The 22,334-nt window shown below is 71.3% G+C and overlaps 1 protein-coding gene across 1 annotated transcript; it reads right to left on the bottom strand.

Moving 5' to 3' along the window:
* Positions 1 to 2,069: 2,069 nt before the first annotated feature.
* LOC142829726 (RING finger protein 145-like) lies at positions 2,070 to 21,033 on the bottom strand. The gene is given in 11 exon segments (XM_075931122.1): positions 2,070 to 2,995; positions 2,998 to 3,699; positions 4,280 to 4,636; positions 6,258 to 6,405; positions 6,718 to 6,900; positions 9,584 to 9,724; positions 10,112 to 10,287; positions 10,359 to 10,594; positions 15,702 to 15,793; positions 16,069 to 16,177; positions 20,715 to 21,033. Coding segments are annotated over 11 exon segments (2,484 nt in total). The 5' UTR covers positions 20,881 to 21,033; the 3' UTR covers positions 2,070 to 2,821.
* Between the last annotated feature and the right edge of the window lie 1,301 nt (positions 21,034 to 22,334).

Below are 22,334 nucleotides of genomic sequence, written 5' to 3'. Positions count from 1 at the left end.
GCGGCGGGAGGCAGAGGGGGGCGGCGAAGGGCCGGCGGGTGGCAGCGATGGGGGCGTGGCTCAGCGGCCCCAGGCTCACGGAGGCGCTGGCAGGGGATGCCCAGGAGCGGGCGCTGGCACAGCCCGGAGCAGCGCGTCCCCCCGCGTGGCAGCAGGCCCGGGCGCCCAAGGGAGAGCGGGGCCAGGCCGGCGAGGGGCGCTCACCGCTGGGGACGGGGGGCTCCGCGCCGGGCGAGTGCCCACAGGCTGCCCTGGTGCCACGTCCCCTTGGCTCCCTGGGGGCATGGGCTGGCCGCAGGGCACACAGGGCCAGGGCAGGAGGCCGGCGGGGGCACAGCAGGGAATCCTCCAGGGATCTAGGAAAGGGCCGGGGCCGGGCCGAGCTCCACGTCCCAGGGAGAAGGCGGGGAGCCCGGGGGAGGGCCGGGAGTCTCGCGGGGCGGGGACCCGGCTGCCCCTTTGTCTGCCCGCCACCCCGTGCTCAGCCCCTTGGAACCAACGACCGTTGCGCGGCCCTGCCGGCTGAGTGCCCCGGGGGCACTGGGCTCTGCAAGGCGCCCGCGGTGCTGGGCAGGACGGGGCCGGGCTCAGGCTGCCGAGGCCTTCGGCAGGGCAAGGCGCAGGAGAGCAGGGGCCCAGCAGGCCGAGGGGACTGAGGGGCCCAGACAAAGCAGCTGTTGGGGGAGGATCGGGACCACGCCCAGAGGGGGGACTGCAGGGCCCGGCCCAGGAACCCTGCTTCTGGGGGCTGGCACTGGGTGCAAGGGGGCTGGCGTGTGGGGCTGGGCGGGGTGAAGGTGCAAGGGGGGGGAGGTGGAAGGGGCCAGGGGAGGTGCAAAGGGTCATGGGGAAATGCAAGGGGGTGGTGGGACAGGGGCAGGGCAAGGGCCCAGTAGGGCTGGGTGCAAGGGGGCTGGGGTGGGGCTGGGCAGGCTCCCGGGGGATTCTCACCTCCCCAGCCGGGGCTCTGGGCGGGCCGCTCGCTCCCTGCTAATGGGCTTGTGCAGTGTCCTGGGTGGCTGCCAGCCTCTCGCCCCAGGGTAAGTGCGGGGGGGGGGGGGGTTCCTCTCCCAGGGCTGGGGGGTCACTTGCTGCCCCTGCAGCTCTGGCCGGGCAGCCGTGGGGAGAGCAGGCACCACTCGCCGCAGGGGGGGAAGCCACGGGCACAAGGCCCAGGCCGTGGGGCGCCCCCAGTCAGCCGCACTACGACCACGGGCCCGGCCGGGGGACTCTCCAGCGCCTGGGCAGACCCCATGCGAAAGGCGCTGCCCGGGGCTGGGGCCGTGCGGGAGACCCCGCGGGCTGCCCAGGCGCCCGGTGTCGCTGCCAGAAAGGCCTCTGCCCCATCTAGTGGCAGGCGCCAGAAAGGCACCAGGCCCCTCTGCCAGCCCTTAGCCCCCAGCCAGGCCAGCAGCGCCCTGGGGCTGCCCCCCACGTGGGAGGCGGCGGAGGCTCGGCTGGTGCCCCCAGGGGCAGGGCAAGGGGAGGTACCAGGCCTGGGCGTGAGGCCGTGGCCCGGCGCACGTGGGCCCTGGGGGGAGCGGGGCAGCTGGGAGGGATCGAACCGGAGCAGGGCCACGTGCCGAGGTGGCCAGAGATCGCAGGGCCTGCCGGACCCCCCGCCCCACGCGAGCCCAGCAGAGCAGGCCCTGCAGGAGGAGCCAGGCCCGAAATGAACTCCTGCCCCCCCAGCAGCAGGGTGCAGCCCAGGTGTTGGGGGGGGGCTGGGAGAGGGGCCAGGCCAGGAGGGCTGAGAGGCCAGATTCAAGGGGGTGAATCGAACTCCCAGCCCCCCCGCTGCTCCTCCGCATGGCCCCACGGGAGCAGAGGGGCCTGCTCCCCACCCCGGCAGGCTCTGGGGCTCAGGGCCTGTCCCCTCCAGCTCGGACGGAGCGGGAAGAGCCCGGCTAAGCAGCACGGAGGAGCCGAAGGGGCCGAGCCAGGCAGCAGCGCCGGGGCGGGGAGGGGACAGACGAGGGGGGGGTGAGACCAGGCTGCCCTGGGGCCGTTCCCTGCTGTGGGGGTTACCCCGGGGCCCATCCTGCCCCTCACAGGTGACGAGCCGCACACACAGTCCCTGGAGTTTAATTGCACTTTTGTAGCACCCCGCCCTGCTTGCCGCAGCCCCCCCGGCAGGGAGCCCCGCACTCAGGGCTGGCCCGTGCCGGCTGTGGGGCTGCCCGCGGGTCACACAAAGGCCCTAGGCACAGAGGGCCCCTCCCCCGGCAGAGCGCTGGCACGGAGCGGACGCCTCCTGTCCACGTGGCTCCCGCCCCGCGAGGCCGGCCCGTCTCCGCTGGCAGCCACGGCGTCCGCCACGGCGCGTAGGGCCTGACGGCTTCCGCACCCCCGTCCCTCGGGGCCCGGCCTGGAGAAGGGCCCGCGCCCGCCGCAGACCCAGCCTGCCCAGGGCACAGCGACGGGCCTGCCTGCCGCAGGAAGTGCTGTGCCCGCCGTGCACCCTCGCCCCGCTCCCGCAGCCTGGGCACAGCCCTCCCGGCACAGGGAGACACTCGGAGCCGGGCGCAGGGCCTGGCCCGTTGGCTGTCCCCGGGGCACAGGCACCCAGGCCCCGAGCGGTCCGGCCCTGCAGCCGGGGCAGACGCAGCAGGACGGGGACTCCGGCGGCGCCTGGGGACAGTCACAAAGGGGCACTCGGCCCCGTGTCCGGGGCTGAACGGGCACGTCCCGGGCCCAGCGGTTACGCCCCCAGTAGCGGTCGCACTCTCCCCTGCCCGGCCCAGCGCGACGAGGGGCTGCGGCTGCCGGCGGAGCCACGAGAGGTGCCGGCCTCTGCTACGTGCCCCCTCCGTGTTCTCCGTCACGCTGCCTGCTTGCGCCCGCGCCGGGCTGGGGCTGAGCCCCGGGGGGGGCTCTGGCAGGGGCCTGCTCCTCGCCACTGGCGGGGTGGGGCTCCCAGCAGGGCTCTGCCCCCCGCACTGGCACGTGGCCACGGGCTGCAGCCTCCTTGGGACACTGGTGGTGGAGGCCTGCTGCCGCGGCCGGGTCCGGGTGCGTGGCCTCGCCCCTGGGCACAGCGTCTGGACGCAGGCTGGGCCCTGCCAATGCTGGGTCTTCCGGCTCCTGCCAGCTGGGCTCCTCGCCCCCTAAAGCTGTGCCGGTGCCCGGAGCTGGGGCGCTCGGACTCCCCCCAGCCCCGGCATCTCCACTCTCAGGCGGCCTCTCGGCGGCCCCGGGCTCCGGCTCTGCCCGGTCGCCCCCGTCCGGCTGGGGCCCCTCTGGGCCGGGCTCCGGCTCTGCCCGGTCGCCCCCGTCCGGCTGGGGCCCCTCTGGGCCGGGCTCCGGCTCCGCCCGCTCGCGCCCGTCCGGCTGGGGCCCCTCTGCCCGCTCGCGCCCGTCCGGCTGGGGCCCCTCTGCCCGCTCGCCCCCGTCCGGCTGGGGCCCCTCTGGGCCGGGCTCCGGCTCCGCCCGCTCGCCCCCGTCCGGCTGGGGCCCCTCTGGGCCGGGCTCCGGCTCCGCCCGCTCGCGCCCGTCCGGCTGGGGCCCCTCTGCCCGCTCGCGCCCGTCCGGCTGGGGCCCCTCTGCCCGCTCGTGCTCGTCCGGCTGCGGCCCCTCGGCGGCCCCGGGCTTCACGGGCTGGTGGCACATGGGGCAGGTGTCCTGCACGTACAGCCACTTGCGGAGGCAGGCCGTGTGGAAGAAGTGGCCGCAGTGGGTGATCACAGCCACGTCCATGTCCTGCGGCAGAGGAGGGGTTAGCGGGAGCGGCTGCCCAGGGGAGCCAGGCCCAAGGGGAGGCGCAGGCGGCACCCCGGGGACCATCCGGGACATGCTCCTTCCCCTCCCCTCCACGGCCCGCTGGCCTGCGCTCAGCCTGCGCCCTGCCGGGCCGTGTGCCGGGAGGCCCCTTGCTGGGTCCCAGGGCCTCAGCACAGCTGGGTGGGCGCCTGCTCCCGGCGGGCTGCCGACTCTGGCAGGCGGCGCATCCCTCCCATTCCCGGGGTCCCCTTCCTCACCCACAGGGCTGGGCCCCCCGCAGGAGCCGCTCGACCGCCAGCCCTGGGGTCCGGAGAGCAGTGCTGCCTGAGCCCGGGGGACGAGAACAGCTGACTGAGCGAGGGCTAGGCCACCCCTTCCCACGCTATGGGGCGCAGCCGGGGGGAGAGGAGAGAGTTGGGCCCTGTGGATCTCAACCCACCAGGGGTTGGGGCTTGGGCCGCAGTGTGGGCCGCCAGGGGTGGGGTTTGGGCCCCGGGCGCCCCTCAACCCAGGCAGCGTGCTCGGGGAGCGGGGTTTCGTGGCGCGGGGAGGGGCCCACCTGGTAGCAGATGGCGCAGACGTCGTGGTGCTCCCGCAGCTGCCCCCGGGAGGCCCTGGGCAGCGAGCGGATCTTGCGGGCGGCCGCCCGGCGCAGCAGGAAGCTCCGCCAGCCCAGCTGGGCCCGCAGCCAGACGTTGAAGTAGGAGTGGATGATGATGACGGAGGCGCCCATCCAGCTCCACTCGCCGAAGACGGACTCCCAGGTGCCGTAGGCCACCACGCAGACGGCCACCAGGAACTCCAGCACCCGGCTCACCGCGCCCACGCCGTAGACCAGCTCGTCCGTGCGCGCCAGGGCCGCGTCCCACAGCAGCTCCGCCACCAGGAGGGCGTAGACGAAGAGGGTGCCCATCACCTGGCACAGAGGGGCGGAATCGGTGGGCGGGGCTTCGTCGCCAACGACGACCAGGCTGGCCGGCCCCACGCCACCTCCCGGGGAGGGGGGGATGCGGAGAACCAGGTGAGTGGTTATTGGGACCCCGCCCCAGAAATCCCTCCCAGTCCTGTGTTCCCGCGGGAGTATGCACTGGGGACCCGGTGAGGCGAGGGGGGGCTGTGTGTGTGTACCCGCAGGGAAGGGAGCAGGCACTGAGGGGTAGGGGCGCGTACCTGTGGGGAGGGGGGCAGGCACTGGGGGGACGGGGACGTACCTGCATGGAGGGGAGCAGGCACTGGGGGGGCGTACCTGCAGGGAGGAGGGCAGGAACTGGGGGGACAGGGGATGTATCTGCAGGGAGGGGGACAGGCACTGGGGGGATGGGGACGTACCTGCAGGGAGGGGGGCAGGCACTGGGGGGACAGGGGATGTATCTGCAGGGAGGGGGACAGGCACTGGGGGGAAGGGGACGTACCAGCAGGGAGGGGGCAGGCACTGGGGGGACGGGGACGTACCTGCAGGCAGGGGGCAGGCACTGGGGGGACAGGGGATGTATCTGCAGGGAGGGGGACAGGCACTGGGGGGACGTACCTGCAGGGAGGGGACAGGCACTGGGGGGACGTACCTGCAGGGAGGGGGACAGGCACTGGGGGGACGGGGACGTACCTGCAGGGAGGGGACAGGCACTGGGGGGACGTACCTGCAGGGAGGGGGACAGGCACTGGGGGGACGGGGACGTACCTGCAGGAAGGGGACAGGCACTGGGGGGACGGGGACGTACCTGCAGGGAGGGGACAGGCACTGGGGGGACGGGGACGTACCTGCGGGAAGGGGACAGGCACTGGGGGGACGGGGATGTACCTGCAGGAAGGGGACAGGCACTGGGGGGACAGGGACGAACCTGCGGGAAGGGGACAGGCACTGGGGGGACAGGGACGTACCTGCAGGAAGGGGACAGGCACTGGGGGGACGGGGACGTACCTGCAGGAAGGGGACAGGCACTGGGGGGACAGGGACGAACCTGCGGGAAGGGGACAGGCACTGGGGGGACAGGGACGAACCTGCGGGAAGGGGACAGGCACTGGGGGGACGGAGACGTACCTGCGGGAAGGGGACAGGCACTGGGGGGACAGGGACGAACCTGCGGGAAGGGGACAGGCACTGGGGGGACGGAGACGTACCTGCGGGAAGGGGACAGGCACTGGGGGGACAGGGACGAACCTGCGGGAAGGGGACAGGCACTGGGGGGACAGGGACGTACCTGCAGGAAGGGGACAGGCACTGGGGGACGAGGGGTGTACCTGCGGGAAGGGGACAGGCACTGGGGGGACAGGGACGAACCTGCGGGAAGGGGACAGGCACTGGGGGGACAGGGACGTACCTGCGGGAAGGGGACAGGCACTGGGGGGACGGGGACGTACCTGCAGGAAGGGGACAGGCACTGGGGGACGTACCTGCAGGGAGGGGACAGGCACTGGGGGGACAGGGACGTACCTGCGGGAAGGGGACAGGCACTGGGGGACGAGGGACGTACCTGCAGGAAGGGGACAGGCACTGGGGGACGAGGGGCGTACCTGCGGGGGGGGGGGGAGAGACGTACCTGCAGGGAGGTGAGCAGGCAGCTGGAGACCAGGATGAGCAGCCAGAAGTCCATGTGGAAGAAGCGGACGAGCTTGTAGGCCAGGAAGCAGGGGAAGAGCAGGAGGAAGAGGCACAGGCTGAGGCTGCGGAAATGCTTCCAAGGGCTCCTGGAGGAAGAGGGGGTCAGGGCCCTGCCAGCCCGCAGGCTCCGGCGCCCGAGGGACACACCCAGCACGGGGGTCCTGGGCCCGGGCAGCTCGGCTCACTGCTCTGCATCCCCTCGCGGCCAGTCCTTGGGGCCTGGCACCGGCTCCCAGGCGGGGGGGGGCGCAGAGGGAGCCGGCCCAAGGGGCCGATCCCAGCCCCGCGAGGGCACTGGGGCCCTGTGGAGGGAGCCCCGCCCGCGTGGCGTCCCAGGCGGCCAGCAGCACGGTGCGGGGTGGCACGGGGCCAGGCAGCGGGGCCGAGGGCTCGGGTACCTGTTGCGCGAAGCCCCCAGCGCCAGCACGATGGGGTCGGCTATCTCGATCATGGACTGCAGGGTGGACGTCACCACGATGAAGAGGATGATGCTGAGGAGGAAGGTTCTCTGCAGAATCTGCAGGTCCAGCAGCCCCGTCTGCAGAGCCAGCAGCAGCAGCGTCACGCCCTCGGTCACGCCCCTGCAGGGGAGCAGGAGAACCGGGCTCGGGTGGGCCCAACAACTGCTGGAGGCCAAGCGCCCCGGGGTCTAAGCCAGGAGCGGCTGGGGCACACGGCCAGGCGCGGCGCTGGCTACCCGAGCAGGCGGCCCTGGTAACCGCACGTGCAGTGCACGGACACACTCGCTGGTGCACACGGCCAGGCACGGCGCTGGCTACCCGAGGAGGCGGCCCTGGTAACAGCGCGTGCAGTGCACGGACACACTCGCTGGTGCACACGGTGCTGGCTACCCGAGCAGGCGGCCCTGGTAACAGCGCGTGCAGTGCACGGACACACTCGCTGGTGCACACGGCCAGGCACGGCGCTGGCTACCCGAGGAGGCGGCCCTGGTAACAGCGCGTGCAGTGCACGGACACACTCGCTGGTGCACACGGCCAGGCACGGCGCTGGCTACCCGAGGAGGCGGCCCTGGTAACAGCGCGTGCAGTGCACGGACACACTCGCTGGTGCACACGGCGCTGGCTACCCGAGCAGGCGGCCCTGGTAACAGCGCGTGCAGTGCACGGACACACTCGCTGGTGCACACGGCCAGGCACGGCGCTGGCTACCCGAGCAGGCGGCCCTGGTAACAGCGCGTGCAGTGCACGGACACACTCACTGGTGCACACGGTGCTGGCTACCCGAGCAGGCGGCCCTGGTAACAGCGCGTGCAGTGCACGGACACACTTGCTGGTGCACACGGTGCTGGCTACCCGAGCAGGCGGCCCTGGTAACAGCGCGTGCAGTGCACGGACACACTCACTGGTGCACACGGTGCTGGCTACCCGAGCAGGCGGCCCTGGTAACAGCGCGTGCAGTGCACGGACACACTCGCTGGTGCACACGGCCAGGAACGGCGCTGGCTACCCGAGGAGGCGGCCCTGGTAACAGCGCGTGCAATGCACGGACACACTCGCTGGTGCACACGGCCAGGCACGGCGCTGGCTACCCGAGGAGGCGGCCCTGGTAACAGCGCGTGCAGTGCACGGACACACTTGCTGGTGCACACGGTGCTGGCTACCCGAGCAGGCGGCCCTGGTAACAGCGCGTGCAGTGCACGGACACACTCACTGGTGCACACGGTGCTGGCTACCCGAGCAGGCGGCCCTGGTAACAGCGCGTGCAGTGCACGGACACACTTGCTGGTGCACACGGTGCTGGCTACCCGAGCAGGCGGCCCTGGTAACAGCGCGTGCAGTGCACGGACACACTCACTGGTGCACACGGTGCTGGCTACCCGAGCAGGCGGCCCTGGTAACAGCGCGTGCAGTGCACGGACACACTCGCTGGTGCACACGGCCAGGCACGGCGCTGGCTACCCGAGGAGGCGGCCCTGGTAACAGCGCGTGCAGTGCACGGACACACTCGCTGGTGCACACGGCCAGGCACGGCGCTGGCTACCCGAGCAGGCGGCCCTGGTAACAGCGCGTGCAGTGCACGGACACACTCGCTGGTGCACACGGCCAGGCATGGCGCTGGCTACCCGAGGAGGCGGCCCTGGTAACAGCGCGTGCAGTGCACGGACACACTCGCTGGTGCACACGGCCAGGCATGGCGCTGACTACCCGAGGAGGCGGCCCTGGTAACAGCGCGTGCAGTGCACGGACACACTCGCTGGTGCACACGGTGCTGGCTACCCGAGCAGGCGGCCCTGGTAACCGCACGTGCAGTGCACGGACACACTCGCTGGTGCACACGGTGCTGGCTACCCGAGCAGGCGGCCCTGGTAACCGCACGTGCAGTGCACGGACACACTCGCTGGTGCACACGGCCAGGCACGGCGCTGGCTATCCGAGGAGGCGGCCCTGGTAACAGCGCGTGCAGTGCACGGACACACTCGCTGGTGCACACGGCGCTGGCTATCCGAGGAGGCGGCCCTGGTAACAGCGCGTGCAGTGCACGGACACACTCGCTGGTGCACACGGCCAGGCACGGCGCTGGCTATCCGAGGAGGCGGCCCTGGTAACCGCGCGTGCAGTGCACGGACACACTCGCTGGTGCACACGGCCAGGCACGGCGCTGGCTACCCGAGGAGGCGGCCCTGGTAACTGCACGTGCAGTGCACGGACACACTCGCTGGTGCACACGGCCAGGCACGGCGCTGGCTACCCGAGCAGGCGGCCCTGGTAACAGCGCGTGCAGTGCACGACACACTCGCTGGTGCACATGGCCAGGCACGGCGCTGGCTACCCGAGGAGGGGGCCCTGGTAACCGCGCGTGCAGTGCACGGACACACTCGCTGGTGCACACGGTGCTGGCTACCCGAGCAGGCGGCCCTGGTAACAGCGCGTGCAGTGCACGGACACACTCGCTGGTGCACACGGCACTGGCTATCCGAGCAGGCGGCCCTCGTAACTGCAGGGAGCGTGCCGGTGCGGGCGCAAGAGTCAGGCCCAGCGTGCGGGACGGGGCGAGGGAGAGCGGGCGCAGCGCCCTGCTGCACTCCCGAGGAAGGTGGCACGATGCCCATCCTGCCCCAGAGCCGGCTGGTACCCTGCAGTCAGAGCAGCGCCTGCCGCCCACGGGCACGGAGCCGAGCTAGCCGGCACTCAGCTCAGCCCGCGCTGCCACGGCTCGCTCCCGGAGCTAGCTCGAGCCAACCGGCACCCGCAGGTCTCCCCGGTACCCAGGCACCCGCCACTGCAGCGCCGGCCAGCCCCTCACCTGTGCATGACGTGGCCGTTCTGGAAGGCGGCGTGGCCCAGCAGGTAGAACTTGCAGAGGCTCAGCACGGCCAGGGCGAGGTAGGAGACGGTGAAGGCCAGGCCGAGCAGGGAGTAGGGCGTGCCGCAGCACTCCGCCACGCTGCCAAGAGACCCCGCGGGGTGAGACGCTCCCGAGCCGGGGACGGGGAGCAGGCGGGCCAGGCTCTGCCGCAGGGGCCCCGGGGACGAGCCATGGGGACGGGGAGCAGGCGGGCCAGGCTCTGCCGCAGGGGCCTCGGGGACGAGCCGGGGACGGGGAGCAGGCGGGCCAGGCTCTGCCGCAGGGGCCTCGGGGACGAGCCGGGGACGGGGAGCAGAGACTCTCCCCACGTTCCCCTCGCACCCCACGGCCTGGGGGGCCCAGCCTGGGAGATTGCGCTCCAGCCCGCCGTGGGGTAGAGGGGGCCCTGGGTCCCGGACGGCCTGAGGTCCCCACCCATCCCAGACCATGCAACAGCCACGCTCGGCACCCCGCCGCCCTGCCTACCTGCTGAGGAACAGGAAGAGCAGCCCCTGCTGGGCAGGGAGGCCGCTGGAAGAGGCCAGGAGAGAGGAGACCCGGAGGGCGAAGAGCACCAGCCAGAAGACCAGGAACAGCACGGGAATGGCCAGCTGGCTCCAGAGGGCCATGGCCAGCCCCACCAGCCTGTCCAGCTGCAGGCCCTGGGGAGGAGGAGCCGGCGCTGTGTGACCTGCCCCGAGCTGCCCCCCGCCCCCCGCAAGCCGCTGCTCACCTGAGCCACCGCCCTGCAGGCCGCAGCCGCCAGGTGCCCGGGCGCCGGCAGGTGGGAGGCCGCCACGTACAGCACCTCCGCCACGGTGAGGAAGGTGGCAAAGGTGTTGACCAGGGGAAGCGCCGGGAGCGGGAGGCCGCAGAGCCGGGCCAGCAGCGGCAGCAGCGGGGCACAGAACAGCCACACCTGCCTGCTGCGCACGAGGAGGGCACAGAGGGAGCTCACGAGGACCTGGCCTGGCGGGGAGGGAGAGCAGGCCGGTTAGCGCGCTGCAGCGTGGCCGGGTCTCGCCGCCGGCCCCTTCCCACCCCCCCGCAAACCGGCTTTCCCGGCACATGGCCAGATAGCGCCCAGAACGCGGGCCGGAGCCTGGCCCCCTGGTGCTGTTCCCTGCCCTGCGGCGTCTCCTCGTCGGGCGTGGCGAGCCGCCTCCCCATCTCACTGCGTGGCCAGCTAGTGCCCAGAACGCGGGCCGGAGCCTGGCCCCCTGGTGCTGTTCCCTGCCCTGCGGCGTCTCCTCGTCGGGCGTGGCGAGCCGCCTCCCCATCTCGCCACGTGGCCAGCTAGTGCCCAGAACGCGGGCCGGAGCCTGGCCCCCTGGTGCTGTTCCCTGCGGCGTCTCCTCGTCGGGCGTGGCGAGCCGCCTCCCCGTCTCGCCACGTGGCCAGATAGCGCCCAGAACGCGGGCCGGAGCCTGGCCCCCTGGTGCTGTTCCCTGCCCTGCGGCGTCTCCTCGTCGGGCGTGGCGAGCCGCCTCCCCATCTCGCCACGTGGTTACTGCTGCCCCTGCCGGGCCCGGGCAGAGTCTGCGCGTCACTGGGCGTGGCCGGGGCCTCCCGAGCCTCAGGCGAAAGGGGCCGGGTTATGGGGGACCCGTCTCCAGCGCCCTGCCACTGCTGCCCTGCTCCCCGAGGGCCCGGCACAGGCTGCACGGGAGGGAGGGGCCAGGCTCCGACCAGCCACCAGGGGTCGCTGTGCCCCTCGAGCGCCGTGAGCCGGAGCCGTCCGTCCAGTGGGTTTCAGTCTGCTCGATGCACGGCCGGCCCGGCTAGTGACCCCCCCCCCGGGAGCTGCCGCCTGCTCCCCCAACAGCTGCACTGGCCAGGGCTGCAGCGTGTAACTGAGCGGGTGTCGCACCCGCCTGCCCGGCCCACCTGCAGCGCGGGGCACAGACCAGCCCTACGTCCTGCCCAGCCGCGCTCAGACCAGCCCTACGTCCTGCCCAGCCGCGCTCAGACCAGCCCTACGTCCTGCCCAGCCGCGCTCAGACCAGCCCTACGTCCTGCCCAGCCGCGCTCAGACCAGCCCTACGTCCTGCCCAGCCGCGCTCAGACCAGCCCTACGTCCTGCCCAGCCGCGCTCAGACCAGCCCTACGTCCTGCCCAGCCGCGCTCAGACCAGCCCTACGTCCTGCCCAGCCGCGCTCAGACCAGCCCTACGTCCTGCCCAGCCGCGCTCAGACCAGCCCTACGTCCTGCCCAGCCGCGCTCAGACCAGCCCTACGTCCTGCCCAGCCGCGCTCAGACCAGCCCTACGTCCTGCCCAGCCGCGCTCAGACCAGCCCTACGCGCTCAGACCAGCCCTACGTCCTGCCCAGCCGCGCTCAGACCAGCCCTACGTCCTGCCCAGCCGCGCTCAGACCAGCCCTACGTCCTGCCCAGCCGCGCTCAGACCAGCCCTACGTCCTGCCCAGCCGCGCTCAGACCAGCCCTACGTCCTGCCCAGCCGCGCTCAGACCAGCCCTACGTCCTGCCCAGCCGCGCTCAGACCAGCCCTACGTCCTGCCCAGCCGCGCTCAGACCAGCCCTACGTCCTGCCCAGCCGCGCTCAGACCAGCCCTACGTCCTGCCCAGCCGCGCTCAGACCAGCCCTACGTCCTGCCCAGCCGCGCTCAGACCAGCCCTACGTCCTGCCCAGCCGCGCTCAGACCAGCCCTACGTCCTGCCCAGCCGCGCTCAGAGCAGCCCTACGTCCTGCCCAGCCGCGCTCAGAGCAGCCCTACGTCCTGCCCAGCCGCGCTCAGACCAGCCCTACGCGCTCAGACCAGCCCTACGTCCTGCCCAGCCGCGCTCAGACCAGCCCTACGTCCTGCCCAGCCGCGCTCAGACCAGCCCTACGTCCTGCCCAGCCGCGCTCAGACCAGCCCTACGTCCTGCCCAGCCGCGCTCAGACCAGCCCTACGTCCTGCCCAGCCGCGCTCAGACCAGCCCTACGTCCTGCCCAGCCGCGCTCAGACCAGCCCTACGTCCTGCCCAGCCGCGCTCAGACCAGCCCTACGTCCTGCCCAGCCGCGCTCAGACCAGCCCTACGTCCTGCCCAGCCGCGCTCAGACCAGCCCTACGTCCTGCCCAGCCGCGCTCAGACCAGCCCTACGTCCTGCCCAGCCGCGCTCAGACCAGCCCTACGTCCTGCCCAGCCGCGCTCAGACCAGCCCTACGTCCTGCCCAGCCGCGCTCAGACCAGCCCTACGTCCTGCCCAGCCGCGCTCAGACCAGCCCTACGTCCTGCCCAGCCGCGCTCAGACCAGCCCTACGTCCTGCCCAGCCGCGCTCAGACCAGCCCTACGTCCTGCCCAGCCGCGCTCAGACCAGCCCTACGTCCTGCCCAGCCGCGCTCAGACCAGCCCTACGTCCTGCCCAGCCGCGCTCAGACCAGCCCTACGTCCTGCCCAGCCGCGCTCAGACCAGCCCTACGTCCTGCCCAGCCGCGCTCAGACCAGCCCTACGTCCTGCCCAGCCGCGCTCAGACCAGCCCTACGTCCTGCCCAGCCGCGCTCAGACCAGCCCTACGTCCTGCCCAGCCGCGCTCAGACCAGCCCTACGTCCTGCCCAGCCGCGCTCAGACCAGCCCTACGTCCTGCCCAGCCGCGCTCAGACCAGCCCTACGTCCTGCCCAGCCGCGCTCAGACCAGCCCTACGTCCTGCCCAGCCGCGCTCAGACCAGCCCTACGTCCTGCCCAGCCGCGCTCAGACCAGCCCTACGTCCTGCCCAGCCGCGCTCAGACCAGCCCTACGTCCTGCCCAGCCGCGCTCAGACCAGCCCTACGTCCTGCCCAGCCGCGCTCAGACCAGCCCTACGTCCTGCCCAGCCGCGCTCAGACCAGCCCTACGTCCTGCCCAGCCGCGCTCAGACCAGCCCTACGTCCTGCCCAGCCGCGCTCAGACCAGCCCTACGTCCTGCCCAGCCGCGCTCAGACCAGCCCTACGTCCTGCCCAGCCGCGCTCAGACCAGCCCTACGTCCTGCCCAGCCGCGCTCAGACCAGCCCTACGTCCTGCCCAGCCGCGCTCAGACCAGCCCTACGTCCTGCCCAGCCGCGCTCAGACCAGCCCTACGTCCTGCCCAGCCGCGCTCAGACCAGCCCTACGTCCTGCCCAGCCGCGCTCAGACCAGCCCTACGTCCTGCCCAGCCGCGCTCAGACCAGCCCTACGTCCTGCCCAGCCGCGCTCAGACCAGCCCTACGTCCTGCCCAGCCGCGCTCAGACCAGCCCTACGTCCTGCCCAGCCGCGCTCAGACCAGCCCTACGTCCTGCCCAGCCGCGCTCAGACCAGCCCTACGTCCTGCCCAGCCGCGCTCAGACCAGCCCTACGTCCTGCCCAGCCGCGCTCAGACCAGCCCTACGTCCTGCCCAGCCGCGCTCAGACCAGCCCTACGTCCTGCCCAGCCGCGCTCAGACCAGCCCTACGTCCTGCCCAGCCGCGCTCAGACCAGCCCTACGTCCTGCCCAGCCGCGCTCAGACCAGCCCTACGTCCTGCCCAGCCGCGCTCAGACCAGCCCTACGTCCTGCCCAGCCGCGCTCAGACCAGCCCTACGTCCTGCCCAGCCGCGCTCAGACCAGCCCTACGTCCTGCCCAGCCGCGCTCAGACCAGCCCTACGTCCTGCCCAGCCGCGCTCAGACCAGCCCTACGTCCTGCCCAGCCGCGCTCAGACCAGCCCTACGTCCTGCCCAGCCGCGCTCAGACCAGCCCTACGTCCTGCCCAGCCGCGCTCAGACCAGCCCTACGTCCTGCCCAGCCGCGCTCAGACCAGCCCTACGTCCTGCCCAGCCGCGCTCAGACCAGCCCTACGTCCTGCCCAGCCGCGCTCAGACCAGCCCTACGTCCTGCCCAGCCGCGCTCAGACCAGCCCTACGTCCTGCCCAGCCGCGCTCAGACCAGCCCTACGTCCTGCCCAGCCGCGCTCAGACCAGCCCTACGTCCTGCCCAGCCGCGCTCAGACCAGCCCTACGTCCTGCCCAGCCGCGCTCAGACCAGCCCTACGTCCTGCCCAGCCGCGCTCAGACCAGCCCTACGTCCTGCCCAGCCGCGCTCAGACCAGCCCTACGTCCTGCCCAGCCGCGCTCAGACCAGCCCTACGTCCTGCCCAGCCGCGCTCAGACCAGCCCTACGCGCTCAGACCAGCCCTACGCGCTCAGACCAGCCCTACGCGCTCAGACCAGCCCTACGCGCTCAGACCAGCCCTACGTCCTGCCCAGCCGCGCTCAGACCAGCCCTACGTCCTGCCCAGCCGCGCTCAGACCAGCCCTACGTCCTGCCCAGCCGCGCTCAGACCAGCCCTACGTCCTGCCCAGCCGCGCTCAGACCAGCCCTACGTCCTGCCCAGCCGCGCTCAGACCAGCCCTACGTCCTGCCCAGCCGCGCTCAGACCAGCCCTACGTCCTGCCCAGCCGCGCTCAGACCAGCCCTACGTCCTGCCCAGCCGCGCTCAGACCAGCCCTACGTCCTGCCCAGCCGCGCTCAGACCAGCCCTACGTCCTGCCCAGCCGCGCTCAGACCAGCCCTACGTCCTGCCCAGCCGCGCTCAGACCAGCCCTACGTCCTGCCCAGCCGCGCTCAGACCAGCCCTACGTCCTGCCCAGCCGCGCTCAGACCAGCCCTACGTCCTGCCCAGCCGCGCTCAGACCAGCCCTACGTCCTGCCCAGCCGCGCTCAGACCAGCCCTACGTCCTGCCCAGCCGCGCTGGACGCCGGAGCAGGGGTGTGAATTCACACGCTCCAGGGCGAGCAGAGACACGGCCGGGGCTCGGGGATGCGCCGGGGTGCTGCTCAGCTGGCCCCCGCGCGCCCTGGGACGCTGGGTGAGCAGCCTGCAGCGGTCTCCCCGGACCATGGCAGGGCCGCCCCGGGCGCCGGCGTCCACTGGCCGCCCTCTTTGCCACGTCACACGCGCTACGGCCGCTCCCGTTTCTGGGGAACGCCATGGCCCTGGGACACACCCACGTGGCCACCCCCCAGCCTGGAGGCTCCCAGCTGATCCCCTAGCTGAAGGGGGAGGGGAGCTGGCCCCGCAGGGAGGGTGTCTCAGGAAGGGGCCCCAGGGACGTGCCCCGGGGCAGCCTCACCCGTCAGGGCGGTGATGAAGCGGCTGAGCGCCACGGGGTCCTGGAACACGGCCCCCCGGAACTCGGCCTCCAGCTCATGGCGAACGTAGTCCCTGGAAGGAGAGAGGAGCCCTTAGCCGCAGCGCCCCCGACCCACTGCGGTCCCCCAGCCCCAGGTACGCGCCCGCGATCCTCCACCCGGCAGCCCAGGGCCCGGCGTCGGAGTCCCAGCCTGGCAGCGCCCACCTCCAGCCCTGGCAGCCAGCGCTACGAAGTGGGCAGCCGGGCCCCACTTGCCCTGGGAAAGCCGCATACACTGGGGTGCCCGAGGCCTGCCCGTGGCAAGAGCGGAGCCCTGGGGGCAAGGCAGGCGGGTCGCTGGGCTCACCTGGCTGTCTGGTGCCCCACGAAGAGCAGCAGCAGCGTCAGGCTGTAGAGGTACAGCCTCACCAGGGCCCGGAGCGGGAGCAGCAGCACCACCGCACACAGCACGTGGCCTGGCAAGGCAGAGAAACACCCGTCAGCCCGGCCCGAGGCTCCCGGCACGGCGCTGCCCACCCACAGCCCGGGACAGCACCCGACCCGCTCCCCTATGCTGGGCGCCCGCGCAGCTGCCCATTACACCCGGCTCAGGGCTGCAGCAGGGAGAGGGCGTAGAGCCAGGCGTGCTGGAGGCAGAGCGAAGCGGTTCCTGGGAGTCGTGGGGCGCTGCAGCAGGGAGAGGGCGTAGAGCCAGGCGTGCTGGAGGCAGAGCGAAGCGGTTCCTGGGAGTCGTGGGGCGCTGCAGCAGGGAGAGGGCGTAGAGCCAGGCGTGCTGGAGGCAGAGCGAAGCGGTTCCTGGGAGTCGTGGGGCGCTGCAGCAGGGAGAGGGCGTAGAGCCAGGCGTGCTGGAGGCAGAGCGAAGCGGTTCCTGGGAGTCGTGGGGCGCTGCAGCAGGGAGAGGGCTTAGAGCCAGGCGTGCTGGAGGCAGAGCGAAGCGGTTCCTGGGAGTCGTGGGGCGCTGCAGCAGGGAGAGGGCTTAGAGCCAGGCGTGCTGGAGACAGAGCGAAGCGGTTCCTGGGAGTCGTGGGGCGCTGCAGCAGGGAGAGGGCGTAGAGCCAGGCGTGCTGGAGACAGAGCGAAGCGGTTCCTGGGAGTCGTGGGGCGCTGCAGCAGGGAGAGGGCTTAGAGCCAGGCGTGCTGGAGGCAGAGCGAAGCGGTTCCTGGGAGTCGTGGGGCGCTGCAGCAGGGAGAGGGCTTAGAGCCAGGCGTGCTGGAGGCAGAGCGAAGCGGTTCCTGGGAGTCGTGGGGCGCTGCAGCAGGGAGAGGGCTTAGAGCCAGGCGTGCTGGAGGCAGAGCGAAGCGGTTCCTGGGAGTCGTGGGGCGCTGCAGCAGGGAGAGGGCTTAGAGCCAGGCGTGCTGGAGGCAGAGCGAAGCGGTTCCTGGGAGTCGTGGGGCGCTGCAGCAGGGAGAGGGCTTAGAGCCAGGCGTGCTGGAGACAGAGCGAAGCGGTTCCTGGGAGTCGTGGGGCGCTGCAGCAGGGAGAGGGCGTAGAGCCAGGCGTGCTGGAGACAGAGCGAAGCGGTTCCTGGGAATCGTGGGGCGCTGCAGCACTAGGCCGGTGAGTCTGCACCGAGGGGATCGGCGGGGCGATGGCCTGCGCCCGACTCCTGAAGGCAGAGCTGGTGGGGCTGTGCAGAGAGAGGGGCTTGCCTGTGCAGAAAGCAACCAAGGCCCAGCTGATTGCCCAGCTGGAAGAGAAGGACCAGCCATGGGGCTGGGATCCTGTCCCCGTGGGGGGCAGCCAGACCCCCCCTTAGGAGCGTGTCAGGCTCCCAGAGGGGGTGGAGAACTGAAGCCCGCCGGGGAGACGGGACAGCTTCCCAGGAAAGTCCTGCCAGCCGCAGTTCGTCCAGGGCAGGGTCCAACCCAACAGAGCTCCAGCGGCTGCAGATCCAGCTGTGGATGAAGGAATTGGAAGTCCAGGACCGAGAGAGGCAGCGGCAGCATGAGCTGGCCATGGCAGAGCGGAGAACCGGCGGGGCCCCGGCTGCGCTGAGTGCGGATGGGCCCCAGGGTCCCAGGACTGCCAGACGCTTGGAGAGGCTCACGGTGGCCCAACTGAAGGACATGGGCGACATAGACGGGCTCCTCAGCTCCTTTGAGAGGGCCTGTGGACTGCAACGGGTCCCCCCAGCTGACTGGCTGCAGGAGCTCATCCCCGCACTGAACCAGGAGGCTGCTGGGGTGCTCAACCAGCCGGAGGACCTACAGCCAGGGGATTACCAGCGGGTCAAGGAGGCTGACCCCCGAGACGTACAGGAAGAAGTTCCGGGGGGTGCAGAAGGAGCCATGGGAGACCTGGCCTCCCGCCGGGTGCAATACTGCCGCAAGTGGGTGTCTGGAGTCGGAGCCCAGACCCGCAAGGGACCTGATTAAGCTGATCAGATGGAGCAGTTCTATGAAGCCTGCTGTGACGTAGTGGGGGTACCTTGCAGGCTGCTATGCTGGGCAGTGGGTTGTGGGTGACCTCCACTGGCTGCTGGCTGCAGCACGGCCCAGCAGGGCGGGGGGTGAGTCATTATGCAAAGAGGGTCTCTCAACCTGTCTGACCAGCTACCCCCCAAGGAAAGGAACAAAGGAAGGGGGAATGACGCCCCTGGCTGGGGGGCAGGGCTGGAAGGGACAGTCTTTAGTTTCTGTCTAGGAAGCAGGGGAGAAGGAGCTAGGGAGGGGGGCTGGGATTGTAGGGCCCAGCCACCCCCCATCTCAAGGGGGGGGCACTGAGGCCTCTTAGCCCCAGTTCCTGTAACCAGATTCCATCTGTGCTGTGCTGTACCCTGGAGAAGCAATAAACTCCCTCTATTCTACTGGCTCGGGGAGTCTGTTCGTGCCACTACGGGGGTGCAGGAGACAGGAAAACTCCAACGCGCCGTCACACGTGCACACCCAGCCTGAGGCTGTGGCTCAAGGACCGAAGACCAGAGACCCCCCCAGGAGGCCGGGAGATGAGTTCATGGAGAGCCGGTCCGGGTGTGAACAGGAATCGCGGCGAGAGAGGGAATCGCGCAGAGACCGGTTCTCGGCTGAGCGACGGAGAGAGGCACCGACGAGGGGAGCCCCAGGGACCAGGACCAGTCATCTGCGCCCCAGAGAACCAGCCAGGGCCCGGACAGAACCGGCCCAAAGGGACCCGCAGGGCCTAACTTGCCATCGCTACGGGCAAAAAGGCCACAAGAGGGCTCAGTGCACCAGGCACTGAGACCTGGGATTTCCCAGGGTTAACTGGCTGGGGCGGGAGGAAGGGCAGGCTGCCCCAAAGGCAGGGGCTGGCAGGCAAACCTCAGCTCAGAGTAGGGGGAGGATGCTCAGTGCCCCTCCCCTGGGAGATCTGACCCTCCGGAGGCAGATTTCTCCGTGTACCGGGTGGGGGCGGGGCGGCCCCGGCAGGGTGAGAGCCTCGTGCCCCTGCAGGTGGATGGCAGGGCGGTGACGGGTTACTGGGACACGGGGGCGGAGGGGACGCTGGCCCGGCCCGAGGTCGTAGCCCCAGACCACATGGTGCCCAACACTCAGCTGACCCTGAGGGGCATAGACGGGACCCTGTTTAAGGTGCTCGTAGCCTGGGTGCATCTGAAATGGGGGGCCAAGAGCCCCAAGGAACTAGGGGTCACCGGCACTTGCCCACAGAGGTGCTGATGGAGGGTGACCTAGAGGAGTGGCCAGACGGACCCCATGGGGCCCTGATCACCGTCCGTAGCCAGAGCCAGCGAGAGGCTGGTGACCCTGACCCAGGGGAGGGCTCCCTGCAGGGGGCTCAGGGTCCCATCCCAGCGGACACGGGGTCCAGCCAGGCTGGGACTCCGGACCTAGGTAGGGGCAGGGAACAGGTCCCGATTCCTGCCCCTGTGGCTGAATTCCAGGCTGCGGTGCAGGCAGACCCCGCCTTGCAGAGGCTGAGGGACCAGGCTGGCCTCAGGAGAGATTCCTGTGGGAGTGGGGATTCCTGTTCCGGGAATGGCTTCCCCCCCAGGAGGGCGAGGGCATGGGGGGTCCAGCGGCAGCTGGTCGTCCCCCAAAAGTATGACCGCAAGCTGCTGTATCTGGCCCACAACGTTCCTTTGAGGGACGCCGGGGGATCCGGAGCACCCGGCTGAGGCTGCTCCAACACTTCTACTGACCGGGATATTTGCGGCCGTGCAGCGATATTGTCGGTCCTGCAACTCCTGCCAGGGGGCGGGAAGGCCCAAGATGGGAGGAAAGCGGCTTGGGGGTCTCTACCCCGTATAGAGGAGCGGCTGTGGAAGGCAGCAATGGAGGCAGAGGGGCCTGTCGGCCAGGCGACCCGGATGGGGAACAAGTACATCCCGGTAGCCGTGGATACGGCTCCCCGCTGCCCCGAGGCCGTGGCTCTGCCCTCCATCGAGGCAGACACGGTGGCAGACGCAGTGCTGGCCCTTTTCAGCAGGGTGGGGTTCCCCCAGGAGGTCCTCAAGGACCGGGGGTCCCACTTCATGTCGGCCCCGCTCCGGTGCTTGTGGGAGACGCACGAGGCTCGGCCCACCTGGACCCCAACGTAAACTCCCTCTGTTCTACCGGCTGGTGGAGTCTGTTCGTGCCACTACGGGGGTGCAGGAGGCGGGGCACCCCAACGTGCCGCCACACCCTCTCCACACGGAGCCAGCGCTGGAGTAGAACGGGACACCCTGCGCGCTCCGGGGCCCGCGGCGTTCGCTACCGTGACCGCGTGGTCCATCCCTCGGCGCCCGCGAGGCTGAGGGAGGGCCGTGCCCGGGGGCAGTGTGACATGAGCACTGTGCCCCCTGCTAGCCACACAGCCAGTGTGGGGAGCAGCACCCCCAGTCTCCGCCCATGCCCTCGTGCCCCACGCGGGCACCGCCTGCTCCTCCGGAGCCTTCCCCCCACGTGCAGCAGACACGCAGCGCCCAGCGGGACGGGGCGAAGGAGCCAAGCGCGCTGGCTGCATGACACAGGAGGGCAGGTGGCCCCAGGGCAGGACCGACACCCCCACCCCGTGGCCCCCGGGCGCCTCACCCAGGTAGTAGGCGAGCCACAGGGCGCGGCGCCGGAGCGAGGCCTCCTCCAGCTGGGGCCGCAGCAGCTCCGCAAAGGCCTGGACGTCCCAGCGGTAGAGCAGGTCCAGCACCACGATGCTGGGCACCCGCAGCGCCACGTTGGCCACCTCCTCCAGACGGGGCATGGCCGGGCCCGGAGCCACCTCTCCCGGGGGTGGGGCGAGCGTCTGGGGTCTCCTGCGGGGGGGGGGGGGTTCCTCCCCTAAGTGCTGTCCCAGCAGGGGGGGCTCACCCAGGGAGGAAGGGCTCAGCTGGGGCCTGTGCACCTGGGGGGGGTCTCAGTGGGGGGCACAAAACTGTGGGGGGGGGCAGCAGGGGGCTCTATCCCGGGGGGGGCAGCGGTGTGCAGGGGAGGGCTACACAGCAGGGAGGGCTCTGTCCTGGGGGAGGGGTCAGGGGTCGGGCCCTATCCTGGGGGGGGCAGGTTCTGGACGGGGGGGTCAGGGGGCTCTGTCTCGGGGGGCGGGGGACAGAACGGGGGGGCTCTGCCCCGGGAGGGGTGCGGGGGGGCTCTGTCTCGGAGGGGCTCAGGGGGGCAGAGCGGGGGGGCTCTGTCCCTGGGGGGGGCTCTGTCTCGGGGGGGGGCTGTCACGGGGGGAGCGGGGGGCAGAACGGGGGGGCTCTGTCCCTGGGGGGGGCTCTGTCTCGGGGGGGGCTCTGTCTCGGGGGGGCGGGGGGCAGAACGGGGGGCTCTGTCTCGGGGGGGGGGCTCTGTCTCGGGGGGCCGTCCCGGGCTCCCCCTGCCCCCGCGCTCTCACCTCGCGGCCGGGGGGGGGGGGTCGCTGCGCGCGGCGCTTCCGACACTTTCACTTTCTCGCGGCCCCGCCCCTCGGGCCGCTCCACGGGGAGGCTGCGCTGGAAAGCCTGGACCGGCTCCCAGTGACGCCCCGTCGGCCATGTCAGCTAAGGGCAGCCCAGCTCGCCAGCCTGAACCAAACGGGGAGCCGCCATCTTTGCTCAGAGCGCCCATGGCGGCGGCCATTTTGGGTGAGGGCAAGGCTGGGGGCAGCCATGCTGAAGCTGCTAGGGTTGCTTACTAAGGAAGCCATTTTGGATGCAGGCATCCAGGGGGCGGCCATCTTGGATGAGGGCAAGTCAGGGGGCAGCCATGTTGAAGCTGCCAGGGATGCTTACTAAGGAAGCCATTTTGGATGCATGCATCCAGGGGGCGGCCATCTTGGAAGAGGGCAAGTCAGGGGGCAGCCATGTTGAAGCTGCTAGGGTTGCTTACTAAGGAAGCCATTTTGGATGCATGCATCCGGGGGCGGCCATCTTGGATGAGGGCAAGTCAGGGGGCAGCCATGTTGAAGCTGCCAGGGTTGCTTACTAAGGAAGCCATCTTGGATGCAGGCATCCTGGGGGCGGCCATCTTGGATGAGGGCAAGGCAGGCTGCCCTCTGCTTACGCCTGGGAGTGGCAGGAGCTGGGGCTGGAGGTCAGGGCCTGGGTCTCTCCGTAACTGCTCTGTTCTGAAGCTCCTGGGCCCGCGGGCGAGAGGGGCTGCTAGCCTGGCCCGGCCTGGCCGTGCTGCTGTTCCCATGGAGGGTGCAGTGGGCGGGAGACCTGGCAGCAGACAGGC

The sequence above is a fragment of the Pelodiscus sinensis genome, chromosome 5 (assembly GCF_049634645.1).
Source record: "Pelodiscus sinensis isolate JC-2024 chromosome 5, ASM4963464v1, whole genome shotgun sequence".
Lineage (NCBI taxonomy): Eukaryota > Metazoa > Chordata > Testudines > Trionychidae > Pelodiscus > Pelodiscus sinensis.
This window is presented reverse-complemented; position numbering and strand designations above follow the sequence as displayed.